The sequence below is a fragment of the Micromesistius poutassou genome, assembly GCF_964030765.1.
Source record: "Micromesistius poutassou genome assembly, chromosome: 12".
NCBI lineage: Eukaryota > Metazoa > Chordata > Actinopteri > Gadiformes > Gadidae > Micromesistius > Micromesistius poutassou.
Genome location: NC_140282.1, coordinates 6883904 through 6905361, shown reverse-complemented (window position 1 = coordinate 6905361; position 21458 = coordinate 6883904). Strand labels below are relative to the sequence as shown.

Here is a 21458-nt window from a genome sequence, read left to right as displayed (position 1 = left end):
GACAGACAACGGCCCACCAGACAGACAACGGCCCACCAGACAGACAACGGCCCACCAGACAGAGAACGGCCAACCAGACAGACAACGGCCCACCAGACAGACAACAGCCCACCAGACAGACAACGGCCCACCAGACAGACAACGGCCAACCAGACAGAGAACGGCCAACCAGACAGACAACGGCCCACCAGACAGACAACGGCCAACCAGACAGACAACGGCCCACCAGACAGACAACGGCCCACCAGACAGAGAACAGCCCACCAGACAGACAACAGCCCACCAGACAGAGAACAGCCCACCAGACAGACAACAGCCAACCAGACAGACAACAGCCAACCAGCCCACCAGTCTCTCAGTCGATCTGATTTGAAAACGGGGATCAGGCTGTTTAAAAATGAAGGGAATGATGATGACGTGTGTGTGTGTGTGTGTGTGTGTGTGTGTGTGTGTGTGTGTGTGTGTGTGTGTGTGTGTGTGTGTGTGTGTGTGTGTGTGTGTGCAGGTGAACCAGGTGAGCGTGGTGAAGGTGGGCCACAGGCAGGTGGTCAACATGATCCGTGTGGGCAGCGACCGGCTGCTCATCAAGGTGGTGACAGTCAGCCGCAGCCCGGAGCCCGATGACACGGCCCGCAAAAAAGGTACCGCCGCAAGAGGTAACCTTTATACTATTATACTATTATATATATATATATATATATATATATATATATTACTATAAGTACTATATTAACTGTTAGAGGTAACCTTTATACTATTATACTATTATATATATATATTACTATAAGTACTATATTAACTGTTAGAGTCAACCTTTATACTATTATATACGTATATATATTACTATAAGTACTATATTAACTGTTAGAGGTAACCTTTATACTATTATACTATTTTATATATATATATATATATATATATAATATATATAATATATATAATATATATATAATAATTGTAATTGATTTATTCTTTGAATTGCAATGCCTTGATTTTAGTGAGGTTAGTACACAGTCATAGCTATTAATGCAATGGTAGGCCTACTAATAATTGGCATAATAATTTATTTCTGTGTTTCGGTTTTCGGCCTTGGTTTCCTCATTTTCAGTTTTCGGTTTCGGCCAAGAATTTTCATTTCGGTGCATCCCTACTATAAGTACTATATTAACTGTTAGAGGTAACCTTTATACTATTATATATATATATATATATATATATATATATATTACTATAAGTGCTATATTAACTGTTAAGAGTCAACCTTTATACTATTATACTATTATATATATATATATATATATATATATATTACTATAAGTACTATATTAACTGTTAGAGGTAACCTTTACACTATTATGCTATTATATATATATATATATATATATATTACTATAAGTACTATATTAATTGTTAGAGGTAACCTTTATACTATTATATGTACTATAAGTACTATATTAATTGTTAGAGGTAACCTTTATACTATTATACTATTATATATACTATAAGTACTATATTAACTGTTAGAGGTAACCTTTATATTATTATACTATTATATATACTATAAGTACTATATTAACTGTTAGAGGTAACCTTTATACTATTATACTATTATATATACTATAAGTACTATATTAACTGTTAGAGGTAACCTTTATACTATTATACTATTATATATACTATAACTGTCTGTCTGTCCTCAGCCCCTCCTCCTCCAAAGAGAGCCCCCACCACCGCCCTCTCCATGCGCTCCAAGTCGATGACCTCTGAACTGGAAGAACTGGGTAAGGGTTAGGGTAGTGTCTTAACCTCAGCTCCCTTCTAACCTATAACCTCTAACCCTAACCATCCCTTACCTCTAACCCTAACCTCTAACCTCTAACATCTATCCCTTACCTCTAACCCTAACCTCTAACCCTAACCTCTAACATCTAACATCTATCCCTAACCTCTAACCTTAACCTCTAACCTTAACCTCTAACCCTAACCTCTAACCTTAACCTCTAACCTTAACCTCTAACCCTAACCTCTAACATCTAACATCTATCCCTTACCTCTAACCCTAACCTCTAACCTCTAACATCTAACCCTAACCTCTAACATCTAACATCTATCCCTTACCTCTAACCCTAACCTCTAACATCTAACCTTAACCTTAACCTCTAACCCTAACCTCTAACATCTAACCCTAACCTCTAACATCTAACATCTAACCCTAACCTCTAACATCTAACCCTAACCTCTAACCTTAACCTCTAACCCTAACATCTAACCCTAACCTCTAACCGCTAACCCTAATTGTTAACCTCTAACCTCTAACCCTAACCTCTAACCTCTTCCCCTAACCACTAACCTCTAACTTCAATCCTCTAACCCTAACTTCTAACCTCTAACATCTTGCCTTTAACCTCTTCTTCATGTCCTCGCTTCTCATTGGCTGTCCGACCACAGTGGATAAAGGTAAGCAGGATCTCTGTGTAGCCTGCGTCTGGTTCTCATACCAGTCCCCCATTGGCTGTCAGTCGCTGCATCACACGCATCTCATTAAGCTTGTGCTTGTAGGTTAGCCGTTGGTATAATGCTTCAGTTTTATTTTCCTCAGTCATCTATGATGTCATCACCATTATCTCGCATGAGGGACTCTGTGTCTAAAGATACCCCCTTGGGCTGTTGCCATAGAAACAGGGAGCAAAGCAATCATAAATATGGCATCAATGTACATAAGCATTCATGATGCATGGTGTTGAGAGTGTGGAGGTGGTGTTGTGTGCGTGTGCTTGCGTGATGTGTCTGTCAGTGAGATTGTGTATGTGTATAGTGTGTGTGTGTGCATGGGTTTTCACATGGTAAGTCTTACAGAGACCTAGTGACCTCTGTGTGCGGCGGTAGATTGCTTCCTGATTCCCCTGACAGCAGTCAGGACATTGAGGCTGTAGAGGCCGGAGAGGTGGGAGGAGCCTGTGAGGCCGCAGAGGTGGGAGGAGCCTGGGAGGCCGTAGAGGTGGGAGGAGCCTGGGAGGCCGTAGAGGTGGGAGGAGCCTGGGAGGCCGTAGAGGTGGGAGGAGCCTGTGAGGCCGTAGAGGTGGGAGGAGCCTGTGAGGCCGTAGAGGTGGGAGGAGCCTGGGAGGCCGTAGAGGTGGGAGGAGCCTGGGAGGCCCGTTGTTGAGGGTTCAGTTCATGGCTCCTCCCATTCAACACTAGCAGCATGGAGAGCCCTTATGAGAGGTGACAGGTCCCGCTCTAATGATCTGTTTACAATTCTAACTGATATTAAAGACATGGAACCATACGTTACTCTGATAACAGCCTGAGGTCTGAAGGAGGGATAGGTCCGTCTCCTCACTCCTCACCCCTCACTCATCCTGGGCTGTAGAGTGAACTCACTGAGGGTTGGTGGTGAAGGCCTCGTGGTAAAGCAGAATGTTTGGACTCACTCAGCACCGGTTCTGTCTTTGGCTCCAACTATTGCTTAGCATCTAGCATGTAGCTGTCATTTAGGCCGTCCTGTTGAGCAGCACTGCTGTTGGTGAGCAGAGCCTCACCCTCTTCTTCTACCCCGTAGCCACGCTGAGGAAAAAGAAAGGTGGTGAGTGGCTGTTTGCATGTTTTAATGTCAACATGATTCAACACAGCGTATGAAGCTTGCTGTGTGTTCTCACTGTGTTGTTCCTGTTCTAGTCCAGAGGATGTCTCCGATCTGGACGGTATTTGCATGAAGGAATGCTCTGATGTTCCGTTCTCTGGACGTGCATGATGAATGTTGTCGTCTGGAATGTAAACGTGTTGGTGTCACTGATCTCTCTAATGATTGGACAGGACTCATTTCCATGTTACTTTCTAATGTACACACAAGAGATCCTGCGACTGTCCTTCATAAGGACTGAGAGCTGTTGCTCCACCCCTTCTCCACACTAACTCTTTAGGACTTCATGTCGGCTGCCATGTGATCATGTGTGTCTGTGTATGTGTGTGTATGTTTGTGTGTGTAACTTGGAATATTCACAGATGCCTTTACTCATAGCTATGTTTCCAGGGCAACTGTATCGCACATCCCCCGATAGGTCTGAGGGATACATAGGAGAGAGGTTCTGAAAGATTGATAGAAAGCATTAGATGTGAGTGTGTGTGTGTGTGTGTGTGTGTGTGTGTGTGTGTATGCGTGTGCGTGTGTGTGTGTGTGTGTGTGTGTGTGCATGTTTGTGTGTGCGTGCATGTTTGTGTGTGTGTGTGTGTGTGTGTGTGTGTGTGTGTGTGTGTACACTGTGTGTACCTACATGCTTGTGTGTGTGCGTACATGTGTGTGTGTGTGTGTGTACACTGTTGGTAATGATCCCCTCTCCTCCCTTCCCCTCTTGTATTTAGATACACAGAAGAAGAGGATTGTTTTCCAAGTCACTCTAAGTAAACATGAGCCCAGTGCATGAGCACCACCTGCAGGCTGGGGGGGGCTAACCAGGCTAGTTCAGAGTAGCATGTAGCTTCTCTGAGTAGCATGTAGCTTCTCTGAGATTAAAAATAGGACTTAAACCATAACAACAAAAGCAGGCTCTCTCTGATAACGTCATCACAAACCACAGGGAAGTTTAGATCTGCCAATCACTGCCCTACACCACGCCCGTAAACCACGCCCTAAATCACGCCTCCAAACATCGTTTGGTTGCGACGTTTGCTGGCGTTTTGTGTATCATTGATATCTTACTGTAGAGGACAGAGAGCATATCAATATACTGTAAATGTATATTTATTATTGTTACGAGTTGATTTATATATATGTATGTATTTTATTTTTACTATTATTATACGTTGTTTGCTATACAATTAGTTTATACTCGTCTTAATAACATTAACCCTAACCCTAACCCTCAGAAACGTCCTATTCAGCAGCACACAGGCCGCTGTAGCCACACTGAGACCCTAACCCTAACCCTAACCCTATTCAGCAGCACACAGGCCGTTGTAGCCACACTGAGACCCTAACCCTAACCCTATTCAGCAGCACACAGGCTGTTGTAGCCACACTGAGACCCTAACCCTAACCCTATTCAGCAGCACACAGGCCGCTGTAGCCACACTGAGACCCTAACCCTAACTCTAACCCTAACACAGGCCACTGTAGCCACACTGAGAACCTAACCCTGACCCTAACCCTAACCCTAACCCTAACCCTATCCCCATCTGGGAGATAAGGCGGCATTGGCAGATCTGAGCTCGCTGGTCGGGGACCACCCGTACGTTGGTGCTGCTGCTTTGACGGCTGTTTTAAAGAGCTGCACGGCTTCAGGCTGAAGGCCGCTCATTAGCACTCTGAACATGAGGGGGAATAAGAGATTGAATGGCTTGCGTCTGGCCGTGATCTCCTCTTAAAGCTGCTGCCTCGTGGCCCCGCCTCACCTCGTGGCCCCGCCTCACCTTGTGGCCCCGCCTCTCGTTTCAGACAAGGTGGATGAGGCCCAGCCAGCGCAGAAGAACCCCGACATGAAGGTGGCCACCATCAAACCACGCCCCTCCAGCCGATGCCTGGTGACCTCTGAGATGAACGTGAGTCCAGACCACCCTCACCACCCACCCCCACACTCACACACCCACCCCCACGCTCTCACACCCCCACACTCTCATACCCATACCCATACACCACCCACACCCCCCACACCCACACCCACATCCACACCCCCACACCCTCACATCCCCACACCACCCATACTCTCACCCCCACACCCTCACTATAAAAAATATAAAGTTAATTCAACTTGAAATTTCAAGGAAACTGTCTGCACAGGATTTTTGGGTTTTCATGTCAACTCAAACTTCTACGTTTTGAAGAAAATATTACCCACCTAACTTGTCTTTCATAACAATGAAAGTTTCAGAAATCTAGTTGTACACACTAAGAATTCTAAGTCAATATTATATTGAATCATTCATGTGTAAAAACATCCATTTTGAGTTTTTCTTACAAAGGAAATACTATTAGCAATTACACTAATGGACAAAAAAACAGCTTTTTCATTTTAAACAATTTTGCATGTTAATTTTTCACCATGAGGGTAATAAACAGCTTTAAAACTTAGGATGCCATAGGATTCATAGGATCCCATATGTGACATGCTGACTCTATGCATGCAACATAAACTGGGGAGACCACACTGTTTCAACAACAATAAAGAATTTATTTTGAAATAAATATAATAAGAAGTGTGATGCAAGTCAGTATAAATGAAAGTAACCAAAAATGTAATGCGAAGAGCAGTCCATGTGTTATGAACAAAGGAAATGAAATGCCTGGAGGAGGGAGAATCCAGGTCTGTTGTCTGGGCAGGCTCTATATACTGCGGCCCGGTCCAACCCACAGCTGCCGACAATCTCCTAATTAGTAGGGAGAGCAACACAGGCATACAAACAGCAGGGGCGGGGTCAAAGACCCACCTGGGTCATCACATCCCCCCCTTAAAACAGAAGCCCACCTAGATGGGATTCTGTAGCAAAGAAACAATCAAACCAATCAAAATAAATCAATCAATAACCAAGTAGAAACAACCAAAAACAACAAAAACTCAACCACCACCAGCTATCTCCAACCAACACTCATACACACTAGGCCTACCACTCCTCTCGCCCACCAGTCTCCGGACCTCCTGTCCCACAGCAAAACCAGGCCCAAGCACTTTAAGAGGGACAGGGGAGGAGTGAAATAATACCATGCATGAAATCAACCACCTATTCCACCACCTCCGGGCGCTAACATAGCATGGGATGTTGGAACCATAGGATTCAATTCATATTTGTTTATTTTGCCAACTCAGTTTATGGAGTGAGATCAACTTTTAACCAGGAACGTTTGGAAGTTAGTTGAAACAGCTCAAATAAATAGTTTACAGTGCAACTTGTAGTTTTATGTTTACTCAATGTAAAAATCCTTTTAAGACCAGCAATTTTAAGTTATCGTTTTTACAGTGCTCACCCTCACACCAGCCACACCCCTTACACCCACACACCCACACCCCCACACCCCTCACACCCTCACCCTCACACCCACACCCACACCACCAACACCCACACCCCTCACACCAGATCTGAGCTCACATAGAGATAACTTCTGATCAGTCAATTAGGCAATTAGTGACCAAGTCATTATGATTCCTACCTGCAAATCTCTTAAAAAGATCAATGAAATGAGCAGCAGCACCTCTGTGTTCCAGTCTCTGTACCACGACCGCCAGGGGGTGGCGGTGGCACCCCCCACGGTGCCGGGGGGTCTGCTGGGAATACCTGCCAAGGGCACCATCAAGAAACAGAAGTCCATAGGTATGATATCCACAGTGTGTGTTTTCTGTTTCACAAAATGGATTCTAATGAAAGTGATCTGGAGAAAGCTGCTCAGTCTGCTTCAAGGCGAGCCATTTGAGGTCATTAGGCAGCCTCCTTTATCCCATCGTTCAGGCTCCACTACTGGGCCATGGTGCTAATGTTTCTCACAGCCCATTTGATTCTCCATAACCCCTGGCCAGAACGTATTGTGAGAACTACAATATAAGCACTCTGAACATATTTGGGGAAATGTTTCCCTAATCATTTCCTATTGCCAAAAGGTCTTGAGATGCTGGTGAGTTGAAAAAGATGGCAGAATAAATGGATCCTCTTCCCTCAATCGATACCTACGTTCCCCTGAGCACGGCCCTGAACTCCTGGCTGCTCCAGTGGACCTGCTGGCTGCTGCTGGTGATCTAAAGCCCCCTTGTGTCAAAGTGTCTGGTTGGATTAGTGGCAGGGTAGCAGAACAGAGACGTGGATTTAAAAAAGATACATTTATGTGTTTCAATTTTAAAGAACGTCTCCTGGTCCGCATATTGTTCCCCTCTCTCCCCCTCCCTCCCCCTCCCTCCCCCTCCCTTCTCCTCCTCCCCCCCCAGGGACCGAGGAGGAGACGCTCGGCTTCCTCACGCCGCCATCGCTCAAGTTCTCCCGCAGTCTTTCTATGCCGGACACCTCGGAGGACATCCCCCCTCCGCCCGCCATCTCCCCCCCCTCCCCCCCCGCCTACAACGCCCCCACCAGCCAGACCCTGCGAGGCTACGGCACCCGGCCCGGGTTCACGCACAACGCCAACGCCGTGAGCACCATGGGCCGGGACGCCGGCACCCTGCGGCGTGGCTACTACCGGCAGAGCTCGGAGCAGTTCGAGAGCACCCGGCTACGAGGGCGTGCGCCCGTGCCGGAGAACCCGTACTCCGAGGTGGGCAAGAACCTGTATGTGCCCGCCAAGCCCGCTAGGAGGAAGGGCATGCTGGTGAAGCAGCCCAACGTGGAGGACAGCCCCGAGAAGAGCAGCCACAAGGGCACGTCCGGGCCGGCCTCCATGCCCTCCACGCCCAGCGAGCGGACCTGCTCCTCCATCCCCATCCCCACCATCATCATCAAGGAGCCGTCCACCAGCAGCAGCGGCAAGAGCAGCCAGGGCAGCAGCATGGAGATCGAGCCCACCACCCCCGAGCACCCCCCCCTCACGACCGCCGGGGGCGGCGGGCTGCGGCCCGGGGACTCCCTCTCGCTCAGCAACCCCTTTGCCGCCGCCATCGCCGGGGCGGTGAGGGACCGAGAGAAGAGGTTGGAGGCCAGAAAGAACTCGACGGCGTTCCAGTCCATCGACGTGGGCGACGAGGGAGGCCCCACCCCCACCCCCCGCCTGCGCCCGTCCCGCTCCATCGACGAGGGCATGTTCAGCGACGAGCGGCTGCGGAGGGCCTTGGCGCCCCCCCTCTCCATCCAGCTGGGACGCCCTGTGGGCGGCGGCAGCGGCAACCTGACAGACTTCAGCAGCCCTGAGCCCACGGTGGTCCGGGAGCCGCTGAACACCCGGACCGGCCAGTGCCCCCACCTGGACAGCCCCGTCAGCCTCCCGGCCACGAAGAGCCACAACGGGGCCCCTGGGACCTACCTCCACCCCGTCACCGGGAAACCCTTGGATCCCAACTCCCCCCTCGCCTTGGCCCTCGCCGCCCGGGACCGCGCCATGAAGGAGCAGCACGGCCACCAGAGCCCGGCCCCCTCGCCCCCCAGGACAGAACCCCAGTCCCTCCCCTCCCAGCCCTCCAATGCCGAGCTCATCCAGCCGCTGTTCATCGACACCAAGCTGCGCTCGGGCATGGAGGCGGGCTTCGGCTCCATGGGGACCGCCACCATGGGCCGGGCGGGCCGGGGGGGCCGCGGGGGGCTGCGGCGCCAGATGACGGAGCAGAAGTACGAGACTGACGGGGCACGGGAGGAGAGGCAGCACCAGAAGCTGGAGCAGAGGAAGAGCGCGCCGGTGGAGGTGGAGGAGCTGCCCGCTGGGCTGCTGATGGTGCACACGGAGCCCAGGGCGGAGGAGGGGGGCCGGGACAGCGACCGGCCCGCGGAGCTGAAGGACCCCAACCATCCGCACAAGGCCAGTGCCCTCAAGGCCCACGCCTCCTCCTCCAACCCGCCGGCGGCCCTGCGGCGGAGCGTGGCGGCCGGCGAGTCGCTGGACGAACCGGTGAAGCTGCCCTTCCGGATCCCCCCCCCACCGCTGGCGTCCGTGGACATCGACGACGAGTTTGTCTTCTCTGAGCCGCTCCCCCCGCCTTTGGAGTTCGCCAACAGCATCGACGTCCCCGACGACCAGGCCAGCGCCATCGCAGAGATGATCCAGCGGCAGCGGCAGAACGGGGGGCCGTACCACGCCCCGCCCCCCCCGGGGGACCAGCACCGGCGAGGCTTGTTGACCAACTGCATGCCCCCCGCCTTCCCCCCGCTGGCCCACGACCCCGAGCGCTGCGTGGGTGACTCGGGTATCGAGGAGGCGGACGGGCGGAGCAGCGGCGAGCCCGGCCACGCCGAGACCACCAGCACCGTGTCCAGCATCTCCACGCTGTCCTCGGAGGGGGGCTTCTGCGACCTGGAGAGCCTCTACGCCGACGGCCACGCCTTCCTGGTGGACCGCCCCCCCGTCCCGCCCAAACCCAAGGGCAAGCCCCTCATCAACCGGTCGTCCCTCTACCACGACGCCCTGATCGAGGAGCCACCCGAGGCTTTCGGCTCGCCACCACAGGCTCCTCCCCCTCCCCCTGGGTCCGACCCCCCACCCGCACAACGGACCTCCAAGCTGTGGGGGGAGCAGCCCGCCGAGCTGCACAGCCCACCGGCCACGCCCGACCCCAAGAACACCGTCATCAGCGAGCTAAGCTCCATCCTGCAGCAGATGAACCGCGAGCGGCCCCCCAGGACGGAGGGCCTGGACTCCCCCACAGGGGGCCGGGGCGTGTTCGGCTCCAGGTACGTTGCTACTCCTAAGCCCCTAACCCTAACCCTACCCCTAACCCTTTAACCCTAACTCCCAAACCCTAACCCTAGCCCTCTCACCCTAACCCCCTAACCCTAGCCCTCTAACCCTAACCCTAACCCCCTAGCCCTAACCCTAGCCCCCTAACCCTAACCCCCTAACCCTAACCCCCTAACCCTAACCACCTAACCCTAACCCCCTAACTCCCAAACCCTAACCCTAACCCCCTAGCCCTAATCCCCTAACCCTAACCCTAACCCCCTAACCACCTAACCCTAACCCCCTTACCCTAACCCTAACCCCCTAACCCTAACCACCTAACCCTAACCCCTAACCCTAAACCTAACCCCTAACCCCCTTACCCTAACCCTAACCCCTAACCCTAACCCTAACCCCCTAACCCCCTTACCCTAACCCCTAACCCCCTAACCCTAACCCCCTTACCCTAACCCCTAACCCCTAACCCTAACCCTAACCACCTAACCCTAACCCCCTAACCCTTACCACTGAGGAGTGAGTGATATACCCTATCAGACCTGTTTTATATTATGTTACTATATACTATGTTCTCCTTATTCCTTCACTAGTGTTTTAATGAAAGGAGGCTTGAGGTTCATCATATTCAGTGCATACTAACATCTGGATGACAGCAACATCGGAATGCTGTTCAGGATGATGCTGTGATTTCAGAAATGCACTTACTGATGGACAGACAGTGGACAGAGGGAGGGGTGGTGGTGATGGACAGACAGTGGACAGAGGGAGGGGTGGTGGTGATGGAACAGACAGTGGACAGAGGGAGGGGTGCAGACAGTGGACAGAGGTAGGGGTGGTGGTGATGGACAGACAGAGGGAGGGGTGGTGGTGATGGACAGACAGAGGGAGGGGTGGTGGTGATGGACAGACAGAGGGAGGAGTGGTGGTGATGGACAGACAGTTGACAGAGGGAGGGGTGGTGGTGATGGACAGACAGAGGAGTGGTGGTGATGGACAGGCAGTGGGAGGGGAGGTGTCTAACGGTAACGCGTACCTAGGATCCAGTGTTTTGACCATGTCTTTAAAATCAGTGACGGCATTTGTTATCTTGTTCCACCATTGGCTTTTTCATAAGGACTGGCTTTGGAAAATGCCTGCATAAGTGATGTCTGAGATGCAGAGACAGCTTCATGCTACCAGCGTCTGTCTCGTACGGTGTGGAATGAGAGCTTGTGAAGTAACTATTGCGCAAGCGCGCCTGTGTGCTTGTGCAATAGCAGACTGCCTGAGGAGGCAGTATCCCTGTCAAATGTGTCCCTGGGAAAAGTAACGTTTCGCCGAATTGAAAAAGGAACTACGTTTCGTTACCGAATTTTCTGTAGTAACGTGTTACCCGGAAAAAATAATTTACACGTTACTTACTTTGTAACTCGTTACACACAACACTGTCTACCGGTCACACGGTGAGACAGAGACTCAGAGACTCAGGGCCCTAATTAGACGGTCTAAAACGCAGACGTCAAGGCGCAAAGTCAAAGTACTTTGTGGGCGGTTCTACGGCGCTGTTGCTATTATGACGGCGGGATAAATGAGCTTTGCGCCCGGCGCAAATCTAAAATGGGTTGGGCTGAAACCTGTAGGTGTGTTTTGGGTGTAACGTGCAATAAACCAATGAGAGTTCCACCTGCCATCCCCTTTAAAGCTGACCCCACACTACAAGATAAATGTCCCGATATCGTGGCCGATTTGCCCCTTACAAGAATCGGGGTGGCGTTCCCATGGCAGCCGAATCGGGACGAAAGATTATCCTGTCTGCCGTAGTGTTCTAAGATAGAATCTCATAAACTTAAGGCCACCCGATCTCAAAATTGGGGTTATCCAACATGATAGATATTTTCGGAATGTTGAGTGTGTAGTCAACATAATAGCGACACACGCACACACACACACACACACACACACACACACACACACACACACACACACACACGCACACATGCACGCTGACCCGAAGGTGCTCCATTAAATGGTTTTATATCTTAAACAAATTCCGTTGCAAATAGGAGGCGCGCAGCATCAATATCCTAACTAAAAAAAGTAAGTCGGACACATTTTGCAGATTGTAAATTGATATGAGACATTGTAAACGTTCACAATCCTGCTCTATGCTCTGGGATATTTTGTTTATCATCATTTCTATTAACTTCTGCGTGGTGCACACGCAACAGTTGTCATGTAGATTGATCGTCAGCCCGTCTTTTGCGCGGATCACACATGAGCACCAGAATGTAAATTGTCATGAGACATGAAACGTCCACAATCCTGCTCTATGCTCTGTGATATTTGGTTTATCATTTCTATTAACTTCTGCGAGGGGCATAAAGTGGTCATGTAGATCGGTCGTCGGCCCGTCTTTTGCGCGGATCACACTTGAGCACCAGAATGTAAATTGTCATGAGACATTGTAAATGTTCACAATCCTGCTCTATGCTGATATTTTGTTTATCATCATTACTATTAACTTCTGCGAGGCGCATAAAGTGGTCATGTAGATCGGTCGTCTGCCCGTCTATTGCGCGTATCACACATGAGCAGATCTTGCACACGTCAGTCGTGTCCCTTGGCTGTCCTATTTGTTGGATATTTGTTGATGTTGTGTATGTGCGTGTTCTGGTTATTTGCGCATGATTAAACATGAGTCTTTATATGGCGATAAAACAAAGCTTTGTTGCGTTTTTTTTTTCTTCTTTTTGAAGTTGGGATTGGGGGTGTGCCAACCCGGTTGGGACGTAGAAGGGGGTGCGCAGGAAAAAAAGTTTGGGAACCGCTGCTCTAGATCTACAATCTCTTGTCTCTCAATCTCTTGTCTCGTGCTGGATGACGTAGCCTACACGGCCGAGAATCGGATAAGATTATCCTATAGTGTGTGGTGTTCCGTCTTGTGTTCGAATCTTATGTAGGATCGGAGAGCAACAAATCGGCTGCGATTCTGGTTATGTGTGGTGTACTCCGACTCAAAAAACGCATAAGATTAAAAAATCGTGTAGTGTGGGGCAGCCTTAAGACCCAGCGCATTTGACTTGGCGAGTTGATAGTTTGACAGAGCGTTTGCATTCTCCGCTGAGACAGATGTATGACCACATGAATTTCAAACTTCAAATGGCTCAGTTTATGGCCAAATAATTGGCATAATTCACACATGGAATAGCGTTTTCTTCTCCAACTTCAGAAACACTGATTCGTCATGTAAATTTAAACTTAAAACTTAAATGACAACTTAAAACATATATGATATGCGGACGCGGTCCTCGATGGCCGCAACTGTGGGTCTATTTAATGATATGCGGCAATACATTAACAAACATTGTTTGTTACCAGTATTGTATACATTATCGTTATCGACTTGTGTTCATAATATGCATGTGTCCCCCCATTAATATACATCGCCATGGACTGAATTATGCGTTACGTGTTTAGTTTGCGTGTGTTTAAATAGATGGGTGCGCACACACACGCGCACCAAGCATCACCCGCATTCATTCATTCTTTTAAACACTCGCGGTAAAACTGTTTTCTCACGATGAAATACTCATCAATCCTAAAAGTAATGGGCTTGTACACGATGTCTGTGTCAAGAACATATGTGTTTGTTGTACGGTGTTTGCAGATGCATTTATTTAAAAGTACAACTTTCCGCTGTATCAGCTGTTCTTTCCCAAATCATTTAACCAACCATTTACCCTAAAATTTGATTTTGTTTTGGAAGCCTGGAATATAGTTTGCTCGAATGTATTATTGTTATTATTATTATTTTAATGCATGCCATAGCCTACTATACTTCATTCATGTTCATTCATGCAGCCCTATTGAAAAAAATATTTCCACAATCATTAAATAATAGTTAATAGCATGTTTGTGCTGTGTATAGCCTACGTGTGTGTAAGCGTAGGCTATGTGGTACTTCCGACCTGCCATGGCACGTCAAAATAGCAACAACAACTGCGCCATCCGCCAGAGACCAGGTATTTTTCGGTCAATGGCGCAATTGCATTGGCGCATTTTTTAGATCACTAAAATAGCACCAAGTATCATTTGCGCCGGAACACGCCCCTGCTTTTCGCCGACACGCCTCTCCAGGCGCAAGTGTAGTGGCTGGTTGCTGCGGGGGAAAATCAGCTTTGCGCCGGGTGCAAACTAGCAACGACACATGCGTCGGTTTAGAAAGTCAATTGCGCCGGGCGCAAGATAGGGCCCTCAGAGACTCAGAGACAGAGACTCAGGGACTCAGAGACTCAGAGACAGAGACTCAGAGACAGAGACTCAGAGACAGAGACTCAGGGACTCAGAGACTCAGAGACAGAGACTCAGAGACAGAGACTCACAGACAGAGACTCAGAGACAGAGACTCACAGACAGAGACTCAGAGACTCACAGACAGAGACTCAGAGACAGAGACTCAGAGACAGAGACTCAGAGACAGAGACTCAGGGACTCAGAGACAGAGACTCAGAGACAGAGACTCACAGACAGAGACTCAGAGACAGAGACTCACAGACAGAGACTCAGAGACAGAGACTCACAGACAGAGACTCAGAGACAGAGACTCAGAGACTGAGCCTGCTGTAAGGTCGTCTGTCCCCGGGAGGAGACCTCCACTGTACCGGACATCCTGCTTCACAGGCCCTCATTATTATTATATTATATTATTATTTATACCTATATATATATATATATATATATATATATATTATACAGACAGCAGTGGAGACAAGAGAAGATGGCCTACATTTACACATGCTCTCTCTTTTTCTCTTCATTGCTCGCTCTCTCTCTCTGTCCCTCTCCCTGTCCCTCTCCCTCTCTCTCTCTATCTCTTTCTCTCTCTTCATTGCTCGCTCTCTCCACCTGCCTCTCTCTCTCTTACTGTGAGAATTAGAGTAATGCTAAAAGAGAATTCCAATGTTCTCCCTTGCATGTTTGTTTTTCTTTAATCTTTTTTTCTTATTTTTTGAAATCTCCATCCCTCTCAGATTGAACGTGTGTTGGTTGTGCCTGTGGATGTAAGGGTTGCCTAGCAACCAGCTGATGAGAGCAGCCTTGGGGCCTGCAGGAATGATGTCAGTCCGATTAGAGTCGGGATGGTGTGTGTGTGTTTGTGTGTGTGTGTGTGTGTGTGTCTTTCTCTGTGTGTATAACAGGGAAAGAGAAAGAGAGGAGGGCCAGTGTAACCCTCCTCAAAGTTCAACCTTTCACAGGTCACGTGCCATGTTGCCTTAGTAGGCCACTGTTACGTAACTTTGCACACCCAGCTAGCCTCTGTACACGTGGCCATTTCTACGTGTGTGTGCTTGTGTGTGTGTGGATGCATTTTTATGTGTGTGGACTTGGTGCTATAAATAAAACTAGCCCGTGCGTGCGTGTGTGTGTGTGCGTGTGTGTGCGTGTGCGTGCGCAGACTGCTGTGCTGTTGCTGCTTCAGAGGGATGTGGTGCGTCCAGTGGGTGAACCACTGATCAGCCGCTCTGCTCCTCGTCCGCTGCAGCCTCCAGCGGTGTGCTGTCAACAGGAAGTGACATACCGTCCCTCTGCCTCAACATGGAGGTCGGAGTGCCAGGCGCAGCGCCGGTCAGCCTCGTGAGGCAGTGGGCCTCGTGTCCGTCAGCCTCGTGAGGCGGTGGGCCTCGTGTCGGTCGGCCTCGTGTCGGTCGGCCTCGTGTCGGTCGGCCTCGTGTCGGTGGGCCTCGTGAGGCGGTGGGCCTCGTGAGGCGGTGGGCCTCGTGTCGGTGGGCCTCGTGTCGGTGGGCCTCGTGTCGGTCGGCCTCGTGAGGCGGTGGGCCTCGTGAGGCGGTGGGCCTCGTGAGGCGGTGGGCCTCGTGTCGGTGGGCCTCGTGAGGCGGTGGGCCTCGTGAGGCGGTGGGCCTCGTGTCGGTGGGCCTCGTGTCGGTCGGCCTCGTGTCGGTCGGCCTCGTGAGGCGGTGGGCCTCGTGAGGTGGTCGGCCTTGTGTCGGTCGGCCTCATGTTGGTCGGCCTCGTGAGGCGGTGGGCCTCGTGAAGCGGTCGGCCTCGTGTCGGTCGGCCTCGTGAAGCGGTCGGCCTCGTGTCGGTCGGCCTCGTGAAGCGGTGGGCCTCGTGAGGCGGTCGGCCTCGTGAGGCGGTGGGCCTCGTGAGGCGGTGGGCCTCGTGAGGCGGTGGGCCTCGTGAGGCGGTCGGCCTCATGTCGGTCGGCCTCGTGTCCGTCTGCCTCATGAGGCGGTGGGCCTCGTGTCCGTCGGCCTCGTGAGGCGGTGGGCCTCGTGAGGCGGTCGGCCTCGTGTCAGTCGGCCTCGTGAGGCGGTGGGCCTCGTGAGGCGGTCGGCCTCGTGAGGCGGTGGGCCTCGTGAGGCGGTCGGCCTCGTGAGGCCGTGGGCCCTGTGAGGCGGTCGGCCTCGTGTCGGTCGGCCTCGTGTCGGTCGGCCTTGTGAGGCGGTGGGCCTTGTGTCCGTCGGCCTCGTGTCCGTCGGCCTCGTGTCCGTCGGCCTCGTGTCCGTCGGCCTCGTGTCCGTCGGCCTCGTGAGGCGGTGGGCCTTGTGTCCGTCGGCCTCGTGTCCGTCGGCCTCGTGTCCGTCGGCCTCGTGTCCGTCGGCCTCGTGTCCGTCGGCCTCATGAGGCGGTGGGCCTCGTGTCCGTCGGCCTCGTGTCCGTCGGCCTCGTGAGGCGGTGGGCCTCGTGTCCGTCGGCCTCGTGAGGCGGTCGGCCTCGTGAGGCGGTCAGCCTCGTGTCCGTCAGCCTCGTGTCCGTCGGCCTCTTGAGGCGGTCGGCCTCGTGAGGCGGTCAGCCTCGTGTCCGTCAGCCTCGTGTCCGTCGGCCTCTTGAGGCGGTCGGCCTCGTGAGGCGGTCAGCCTCGTGTCCGTCAGCCTCGTGTCCGTCAGCCTCGTGTCCGTCGGCCTCTTGAGGCGGTGGGCCTCGTGAGGCGGTAGGCCTCGTGTCGGTCGGGCTCCGACGGGTTATTTCTAAAGCCCTCCATCAGCAGAAGCAGTGATTTATAATGTGCTGTTTGTGGATTATCTCCAGCGCAGAGCACTGCCCCCCCTCTGGTGTGGTTAGCTAACCCCAGCCCTCAGGGTGGGGATAAGGTCAGACGCTAAAGAAGGCCTTGAACTGATTAGTCCAATAATTACACGCTATTAACATCCATCCTCACCTTGTAGCGACAGCCGGGTGACACTGGACCAGTGGGAAGACACCAGAGTATTGAATAGTTATGAAGCTGTATCTGTTGATACTGTAAAGTAGTGCAGTGCAGCCAGGGGGACACTCTTCATTCTGTAAAGTAATGATGCAGTGACTGTTCGTACTGTAAAGTAATGATGCAGTGACTGTTCGTACTGTAAAGTTATGATGCAGTAACTGTTGATACTGTAGTAATGCAGTGCAGCCAGGGGGTAACTCTTAATACTTAATACGGTTAACTAAACCTAGGGTTGACTAACCCTAGTTAACTTAGGGTTACGGGGTGGAGCAACCCCCCCTCCCTGTCACATCACTGTGTGTGTGTGTGTGTTTTTATGCTTCTTTGTTTTTGATGTGTGTGTCTGTGTGTGTGTGACATCACATCCATGTCCATATCACGTCTAACAGTGTCACCATGTCTGTCTCTCTCATGCCATCTCATCCATATCCTGTTTTCCCACCCTGACATCCTGTGGGGGCAAACTTAAAGCTGGTGTTGACAACTGAAAGCCGTAAGTTCCCATTTTTGTCTGCTTGTCTGTTTTTTACCCATGATGCAAAGTGCTTTCACCATGGCCCAGTTTCGTTTTGGCAGAACCACTTTCCCCTTCTCCTTAGCCGCCCCTGGGCTGCTCCACATAGGAGAGGACAAAGGGAATCAGGGTTAGGGTTAGCACACGTTCTCATACAAAACATGGAGATTGGCCCCTTTTGAATGAATTGAAAGTGGGCCATTAGAATATGTCTGCCCAGTCTCAGACCTGAGAGAGAGAAAACTTTAAAATAGTAGTGATAAGTAGATCAAAACAAACGCCTGGTGGAACTGTGTGTGTGTGTGTGTGTGTGTGTGTGTGTGTGTGTGTGTGTGTGTGTGTGTGTGTGTGTGTTTGTGTGTCTGTGTGAGGGTGTGTGTGTGTGTCTGTGTCGGTGTGCGTCTGTCCCTCATATATAAGATGAGAGGTGGTTAGGGTCACTGCTTTCTTTTGAGGCATTACTCCATGTATCAACTTCAGGGGCCATGAATCACCAATACTTCCCCACCAGCCCTATTTAACTCACACACATCTGCAGGTCATGGTACAGACCTCTACTGACCGTGACCCTGACCCTGAGTCTGACCCTGAGTCTGAGTCTGACCCTAACCCTGACCCTGACCCTAACCCATGCCATCCTGAAGCTGAACGCTGAGAGTAGTGGATACTATGTCCCTTTGGGTTTCCCTTATTTCGCTAAACGTTTCCATATGCCAGATGAAACGATCCGTACGTATGAATAAGTAATGATACATTTGGACTCATCAAATAAATCTAAGTGTTAATATTTGTTATCAGTGAAGTGAAGAAGGAAATGATTCCTATATTCTGTCTTCTCTCGAGCCGTGGAGGCGATCAATGATAACACTCTTTATTTGGTTCAGTTGTGGACAGAATTAACTTTTAGATAAACATCTTCACTAGTGTATGAATTGGAAAAAACAAAATTCCAAAGTCCAAAATTCTGGACATATTACCCATTGGCCCTTATTCAGGGCCAATCTAAGGCTAATACCGCCCCCTACTGTATGTTTAGCGCCATCACAACAGAGAAGGCAAAAGTTGTGTGGAAGCAAAAAATACACTCAAAACATGTTTTCCCATAACATAAATACAACATCCGTTGTCGTCCAGCCACGTTCTATACATTATCCCCCTTATTACGCGGCTACTTGCCGAAACGAAAAAAATGGTCTTTTTACAATTTATTTGTTACCAGCATTCGTAGTGTTGATCAGCAGAGAAATAGTCCGCCAAAGACGTTGACGTCGCTTAGCAACCAAATCCGCTGGGGTTGATAAGTTACCGGACTACTTGCTGAGTGATACGAAAGACGTGAATCAGAGGCAAAAAAATCCATTTGCCTTGACAGCGGTCATTATAGCAACGGTCAATTATCGAAAAATAATTGATCACCGGAAGTCGGGAAGGCCCATGCAAGTGAACGAAGCATTGCACAGCATTGAGAGCCGAGAGCCGTGTAATAAAATGTAAATAATAAATATAATAAATCAACATCCTGTTCTTGGATCGAGGTTGTCTCTGCTGTTGGAGGCACTTGACCTCTGGGGTTAGGCTGTGCCCTCTAGGGTTAGGCTGTGACCTCTAGGGTTAGGCTGTGGGCCGCTGTGACCTCTAGGGTTAGGCTGTGACCTTTAGGGTTAGGCTGTGACCTCTGGGGTTAGGCTGTGACCTCTAGGGTTAGGCTGTGGGCCGCTGTGACCTCTAGGGTTAGGCTGTGACCTCTAGGGTTAGGCTGTGACCTCTAGGGTTAGGCTGTGGGCCGCTGTGACCTCTAACCCCCGCTGTGTCTCCTGCAGGACTCCAGCAGACGAGGCGGCTTCGCGGCCGGCGGCCGGCCTCAGCACCACGCCCCCTGCCAGCCTCCCGCCCCCCCCCCACCAGCAGCCCCGCGCCGGCAGCCCGCCCGACTCCGGTGCCTCCTCGCTCACCCCCTGCTCCTCGCTGCCGCCGTCCGCCTCGCCCACGCTGACAGAGGCCTTTGGCCTGGCCACGCCCCCGCTGGGCGGCGGCTACAGCCTGGGCTCCTCCTGTGGGGGCTCGTCCCGCTCGCCCTCGCCGCTCTCCCTCCTGCAGGCCGCCGCTGCCTCGTCGGGGAAACCCTTCGCCGGGAAGCCGGTGGACCTGTGGAGCAAAGGAGACGTGGCAGACTGGCTGGAGAGCCTGAACCTCGCCGAGCACCGCCACGCCTTCCTGGACAACGAGATCGAGGGCGCGCACCTGGCCTCGCTGCGCAAGGAGGACCTGATCGACCTGGGCGTGACGCGGGTCGGCCACCGCATGAACATCGAGCGGGCGCTGAAGCTGCTGACGGACAGATAGGCCCCCCGGGGAGGGGGGTCCGGGGGGGGGCCAGGGGTCCTGAGAATCGGCTGGGGGGCGCCCCCCTCCCCCCCCTCGTCTGGCGTCACCCCGGAGACGGGGTGTGATGGGAGAGGGTCCGCCCGTGTGATGACCTCCCCCCCTCCGGGGCCGTCGGTGACGACCAGAGAGGAACGACCGTCAGCTCTACTGAGCGGTGGTTCCTCTGGGTGGGCGGACTGGGAGGACTGGGCGGACTGGGAATGGTCCTGAAGCTTTGGATACTGCGGACTCTTCAGCCACTCCGCGTGCTGCTCCCCAGCTGAGCTGGACAGCACTCCTTTTCTATCTTTGCTAGAGTTGCTCAGAAAATAGTATTTCTTCACCGTTTTGTTTGAGAATAGGAATCTTACCCCACTTGATTAGTACAGCGATCTTGTGTATACTAAACACACACCTTTTTCACAGTGCCACATACCAACACACAAATACATACACACCTTTTTCACAACCTCTCATACGACACTCACACAAACACTATGCTACACAGATTACACCAACCTGCACATTCACAACGTTGTCACTGCAATGGCCTTCTCCTCCTCCTCCTCCTCCTCAGAAAGAGCAGTGCATGATGGGAGGGGCCCTCCTAGGAAGCCCCATTGTAGCAGGTTACAGAGTGTTGGGGCCGCCCATCGCTAGAGTCCAGCGTCCGTCCACTCGTCCCTCATCAGCACCACTAGAACCACAGTCCCTCACCACTAGAACCACAGTCCCTCATCACTAGAACCACAGTCCCTCACCACTAGAACCACAGTCCCTCACCACTAGAACCACAGTCCCTCACCACTAGAACCACAGTCCCTCACCACTAGAACCACAGTCCCTCACCACTAGAACCACAGTCCCTCATCACTAGAACCACAGTCCCTCATCACTCGTCCCTCATCAGAACCACTCGTCCCTCATCACTCGTCCCTCATCAGAACCACTCGTCCCTCATCAGGAAGTCCTTCAGAGGACGTTTGTCGTTCAGAGGTAGAAGTTCCAGGGTCAGCCAGAAGAAATCCGGTGTTTGGAAACCAACATGTGGATGTGTTTGTGAGCAGTTCATTGGGTTACAG

At 51.3% G+C, this 21458-nt stretch overlaps 1 protein-coding gene across 1 annotated transcript in view; it reads left to right on the top strand.

The window, feature by feature from the left end:
* shank2b (SH3 and multiple ankyrin repeat domains 2b) overlaps positions 1-20355 on the top strand; it is a gene marked incomplete at both ends in the record, with an annotated part of 94133 nt that extends 73778 nt beyond the window's left edge. The window contains 8 exons of the mRNA XM_084475902.1: positions 506-641; positions 1701-1781; positions 3560-3583; positions 4360-4398; positions 5432-5535; positions 7194-7299; positions 7905-10287; positions 19833-20355. Of these exons, the coding sequence (XP_084332028.1) occupies positions 506-641; positions 1701-1781; positions 3560-3583; positions 4360-4398; positions 5432-5535; positions 7194-7299; positions 7905-10287; positions 19833-20355 (3396 nt within the window). The remainder of the gene's footprint in view (positions 1-505; positions 642-1700; positions 1782-3559; positions 3584-4359; positions 4399-5431; positions 5536-7193; positions 7300-7904; positions 10288-19832) is intronic.
* Positions 20356-21458: the final 1103 nt, after the last annotated feature.